The sequence below is a fragment of the Chelonia mydas genome, chromosome 14 (assembly GCF_015237465.2).
Source record: "Chelonia mydas isolate rCheMyd1 chromosome 14, rCheMyd1.pri.v2, whole genome shotgun sequence".
Classification (NCBI taxonomy): domain Eukaryota; kingdom Metazoa; phylum Chordata; order Testudines; family Cheloniidae; genus Chelonia; species Chelonia mydas.
In genome coordinates, this window is record NC_051254.2 from 39,214,493 (window position 1) to 39,219,738 (window position 5,246).

At 58.7% G+C, this 5,246-nt stretch overlaps 1 protein-coding gene across 1 annotated transcript; it reads left to right on the forward strand.

Annotated features, from left to right (window-relative positions):
- The first annotated feature begins 330 nt into the window (after positions 1-330).
- POLR1H (RNA polymerase I subunit H) lies at positions 331-3,805 on the forward strand. The gene is made up of 5 exons (XM_037914028.2): positions 331-481; positions 897-1,032; positions 1,311-1,411; positions 1,612-1,721; positions 3,228-3,805. Exons 2-5 carry the CDS (start codon positions 903-905, stop codon positions 3,250-3,252), a joined length of 366 nt encoding a protein of 121 aa, XP_037769956.1. The 5' UTR covers positions 331-481; positions 897-902; the 3' UTR covers positions 3,253-3,805.
- Positions 3,806-5,246: the final 1,441 nt, after the last annotated feature.

The following is a 5,246-nucleotide window of genomic DNA, read 5'->3' on the forward strand; positions in this document are numbered from 1 at the left end:
CACCGGGAGAGCTGGAGGGGGGGAGGTCAGGGCTGGGCTGGCAGGGGGCTGCGGGTCGGGAGTGAGGGGCACCGGGAGAGCGGGGGGGGGGCTGGGCTGGCAGGGGGCTGCGGGTCGGGAGTGAGGGGCACCGGGAGGGTGGGGGCTGGGCTGGCAGGGGGCTGCGGGTCGGGAGTGAGGGGCACCGGGAGAGCGGGGGGGGGGGGCTGGGCTGGCAGGGGGCTGCGGGTCGGGAGTGAGGGGCACCGGGAGAGCGGGGGGGGGGCTGGGCTAGCAGGGGGCTGCGGGTCGGGAGTGAGGGGCACCGGGAGAGCGGGGGCGGGAGGGCAGAGGCTGGACTGGCGACACTCTGCCTCCCGCTTCCCCTCTACTCCTCTGGAGGACTAGAAGACGCTCTATCCCCCGCCGGGCCGCAGTTGTCTGCTCCGAACGCTCGCACACGTGGGGGGCCGGGGCGGAGGGGAAGCCGCGCAGCTGTGGGGTGAGGGGGGCACAAGGAGACTTGATTAAGGGACAGGGATCAGCCCTTTTTAAGGAGGCACCGGGGGTGGGGGATGCTGGGGGAGGGGAATAATCAGGAGTGGATGATTTATTGAGGAGTCCCCTGGAGGGCTGAGGGGGCATGGATGGGGTGGTGGGGGCAGGGGCAGGGTTGGGGTGAGAGGGGGCTGGGTGGGAGGAGGGTTGCGGGTGTGGTTATGGGAGGCGCTGGGGCACCGGGGGGGGGGGTAGGAGTTATCGGTACTGGGGGTTGTAAATTGATGGAAGTAAAGGTGCCCCCCACCCGTCCCGGTGCCGGAGGGGCTTGGGGGCCTGGCTGAGACCTGTGGTAGCTCAGAGCAGCGCTGGTCAGGGTGCCGCGGGCCACCCAGCTAATCCGGTGGTTTTTCTCGCAGGCAGCCATGGAGCTGGGCACCTCCTGCTTCCAGTCGGACCTGGACTTCTGCCCGGAGTGTGGGACCATCCTGCCCCTGCCAGGCGTCCAGGACAAGGTGACGTGCGTGCGCTGCTCCTTCTCCATTGACGTACGAGGTGAGGGCGGCAGCATCACCCCCCACACACGTACTGGCATTTATCTAGGGGGGCTGAATTCCCCTCTGTCCCCTAGTGAAATCCCTCAGGGAAAGGATGGGGGGGGCAATGGGTTAGAGCAGGGCAGGCTGGAAGTCAGGACTCCTGGGTTCTGTCCCCAGCTCTGGGAGGGGAGTGGGGTCGAGTGCTGGCCCTCTGAGAGACAAGTCTCTGAAGTGCATTAGTTCCTCTGTCTGACGCTCACATCCCTCAATAACGCTCTTCCTCTCCCTGCACAGATTTCGAAGGGAAGGTGGTCCAGTCGTGTGTCGAGTTCAACCGGCTGGGCTCTGTGGCTCTGATGATCATGGACGACGGGCAGGAGGTCAAGGGACCCATGGTGAGTGGGGATTTCTGTGGGTGGGCGGGAAGGAAAACACACGTCAAGAGTCTCCTAACATCCTGCAGCAGGAAGTCCCACTGGTACATTATCACCTGACCTTGACTTATTTCCCTTTTATCCCAGTGGAGGAGTTTTTTGTGGGAGTGGGAGGGAATCTTCATTCCATGGATTTGACTCTGCCTTGGTGATCCTTTCAGATCGACAGGAAGTGCCCCCAGTGTGGTCACGAGGGCATGGTCTATCACACCCGGCAGATGAGATCAGCGGATGAAGGACAGACCGTCTTCTACACCTGTGGCCAGTGCAAGTAAGGCACCGTCCCTTCCCTACTGCCCTCGTGAGAGGGGAAAAATGGGAAAGTTATTGCCCACAGGGGAAGAGACCCGTCCCCAGGTGACCTAGATCTCAGTTGTATTTCCTCATCAGCTAAACCGATCCAGGTTGTTCCCTTAAAATGAGACCTCACGGTTAGCTCAACCCCCCCAAAAAACCAAAGGGAACACCCAGAAAAATAATAATTAACTGTGGTTTCTTGTTGTACAAGGTGTACACAACGTGCTCCCAAGCATTTCAGCTAGTCATATTTATAGGATGATTTTATACGTTACAAAACTCTTCACTAAAATCCAACCCACCCGTTTGTCCCAGTTCCTTTTGTTCTGTACCTTTCCTTATCTTTGTTGTGGATACTGGCATTCCAGGTACCGGTCCATGAAGGGGCCTCCCTGGCTTGCACACAAGGCGTGTATTTTGCGTTTAGCATCAGCAGATAGGAAAATCTAGGTGATGTTACTGCAGGGTATTGTGGGATGTAGCTTAGATTTTTCCCAGAGTGCTGTTCACTCATGCTAAGCCAGGCCTTGGTATAATGTGGTGCACGCTCACCTAACATCTGTGCGTTGGCTGACGTCGGACTGGGTGTGTACAGGGCAACCGAGATTTACTGATTAAAAACCAAAGTGGCCTAAGAACTTGGACAGAGGCTTCTTGTGTGGTCTGGATTTCTTCACGAAGTGCAGAGGGAAATGCAAGAACTCCCCCACACAGCCCTGCCTAGCTGAGTCCCACCTCTGTGCAGGGTTCTTCGCCCTGTCCCGGCTAAGGCTTCCCTCTGGCAGACACGCCCTTCACGCTCCAACCTTCCTAGCTGGCTGCTGCTCCCTGCAGCCTTTCCACCCCTGGGAGCTTGGGGGAGTCTTTGGACTTGTCTACACTTGAAACGCCTACGCTGCAGGAGGGGTTCTCCCATTGGCACGGGGAATCCACCTCCCAGAGAGGCGGTAGCTAGTTGAAGGGAAGAATTTGTCCATCAGTGAAGCGCTGTCTACGCTGGGACTTAGGTCGGCTTAACCATGCTGCTCAGGGGGGATATTTTTCACACCTCTGGGCGACGTAGCTGAGTCGATCTAATTTTCCAGTGTGGGGCAGTTCGTGCATTCCTGCTGCCCACCTTTGAGTCTCTCCTGGCTTCCTTCCTGGAGTGGCCCTTCTTAGCCACATGCCCTGCCTGTCGTGTGACGTAACTCATCAACCTAAGTGGAGAAAAGGAATAAAGTGGGTCGGGATGGGGCTGGCATCCTCTATCTCCTCTTAAATGGAACCCCCGGTCACGCCCAAAGAGCAGCTTATGGGGGGATCTCCATCCCCAGAGGGATTAGGGATACTGGAGGGGAGGAAAGCTTTCCCACAGCAGGTGTGTGGTCTCCCTGTGGCTTTAGCAGCATCCTGCAGCAGGCAGTTCCACAGATCAAAAAAGAAATAAAAAAGTAAAAGCTTCTGCAAAGGATTGACGCTTGGCTTTTGTTGTGCACAGGTTCCAGGAGAAGGAAGACTCATGAATGGAGCAGCACGGGGGCAGGGGGCCATGGACAAGAGAAGACTAGGTGTAACACCCACCCCTCCTTTACCCAGAACAACTTGGCTCACCTCCTAACAAGATCCTTTTCTTGGCTCAGGCCCGGGTCGACCTATTCACTGCCACTGGTGTCTGCAGCACAATGAAGCAAAGGAGGGGCCTGAACACAACCCCGGCCCTGCGGAGGTGACTCCCAAGGGTGTAACCATTGGGGATACCCCATCCCCCTTCCACACCCCCTAGGGGAACCCCAAGTCATGAGCCCCAGGGGATGTATATCCATTTGTGGAGAACTCAAGACTATTTAAGGCTGCTCTGGCAGTTCTGATGCCGGACCCCAGCTGCTGCGTTCTCCGGGGAGAGCCTGTTGGTGTATTGTGCTTTGGGGGGGACGACAAGGGGGGTTTTCTCCCCTCTTTCAGGATCATGGGCTCTGGAGGACAGACCAGCTGGGGAGTCCTGGGTGCATATTTCCAGCCAAGGCAACAACCCCCTCCTCCTAGGAGAAGTAAATAAAACCCTATTTTGTACATGAACTCTGCGTGTGTCACTCTCCTCCTGGGTCTAGAATCACAGATATAGGGGCCCCGTTGTGCCGGGCGCTGCCCAGACACACAGGGAGAGACAGTCCCTGCCCCAGCTGAGATCAGGGCCCCGTTGTGCCGGGCGCTGCACAGACACACAGGGAGAGACAGTCCCTGCCCCAAATAGCAGCCAGTTGGTGGGGGGGGGGGCGGGCACAGAAAAGTAAAAGGACTTGCCTTAAAAGGACATAGAGTCAGGGGCAGAGGCATGAATTGAACCCAGGTGTCCTGAGTTCCCTGTTAAAATATTGACTGCACTTTCCTGCTTCCCCCAATGCTGCCCCCTGTCCCTGCTACTGTCCCTGGTGCTGAGGCTGGCAGAGCCTAGCCCTTCAGGACTAGCCCCCGACTCAGTCCTTCCTCCCGCCACCCCGTCCATTCAGGACTGTCTAGAAAGGGCTGGAGACGGTGGGCAACAGCTGCCTCTCCCGCCCATATGCTGGCTGGGGGCACCCGTTCCCTCCACGCTGCTCCACATCAGAGATCCTCAGGGATTCCCCCCCAGCCCTCCCCCATTCACACTCCCTCACATGGCTCCCCGCTTTCCCCTCCACACCCCTTGCCCCCACTTTTCCCCTCAGCCCCCCATGGCCTTCCCCTCCCGTATCCCCTCTTCACTTAACTCCCCCCCCACAGCTCCCCATTTTCCATCTCCCTGTTCCCACTGAAACCCCCCATCCCCCCAAATATCCCCTTCCCCCTCCTCAGCCCCCCCTTTTGTCCCACACAGGCCTTGTTCCACCTCACAGCTGCCAAGTGCACCCCTCTCCTCCCATGTGCCCCTCTCCTGAATCTCTCCTCCTTCTGCCCCCTCCCCAGCCTTTCTCCACATGATCGCACCTCTCAGCCCATGGTCTTCCACTGCATTGGACCCCTCTTTTTCCCTCCCCGTGACCGCCCCAGAGCCTCCCTTCCCCACATAGTCCTACTTAGCCATGCCCCCTGTATCTCCCCCTCTGAGCCTGCCCACTTCCCCCTTTTGCTCCCGCAAGACCCCCAACTGTATGCCCCTCCCCTTATGCCCACCACTCAGTCCTCCCCTCAGAGTCCCGCTCTCTCTGTGATCCGTCTGTGTTCCCCCTACTGTATTTCCCATACTGCCCCCTCATGAATTCCTCCTTTCCCTATGGCTGCCCCACTGAGCCCCCCCATGGCCTCTCAAGCCCTGCCCCCAGCTGTATTTACACTTCCCCCATGCCCCTCAGTCACTGTCCTCTCACAACCCCTATAGAGCCCCACCCTTTTCGCTCTCTCCACTGTCCCTCTTTCCCCCCTAGCTTCCCCCATGGCTGCCCCACTCAGTTCCTCCCCCCCAGCTGTATCCCCTTGCCCCCCCCTCAAGCTTGGTGCCCCCTCACTAAGCCCCCCTTTCCCTAAGTGCCCCCCCACAGAG

Bases quoted from the DNA above. Each gene is read 5' to 3' on its own strand.
- POLR1H (XM_037914028.2), top strand. From the start codon at position 903: ATGGAGCTGGGCACCTCCTGCTTCCAGTCGGACCTGGACTTCTGCCCG. The intron at 1,412-1,611 runs GTGAGTGGGGAT...TGATCCTTTCAG, and splicing joins AGGAGGTCAAGGGACCCATG to ATCGACAGGAAGTGCCCCCA. The intron at 1,722-3,227 runs GTAAGGCACCGT...TGTTGTGCACAG, and splicing joins TACACCTGTGGCCAGTGCAA to GTTCCAGGAGAAGGAAGACT.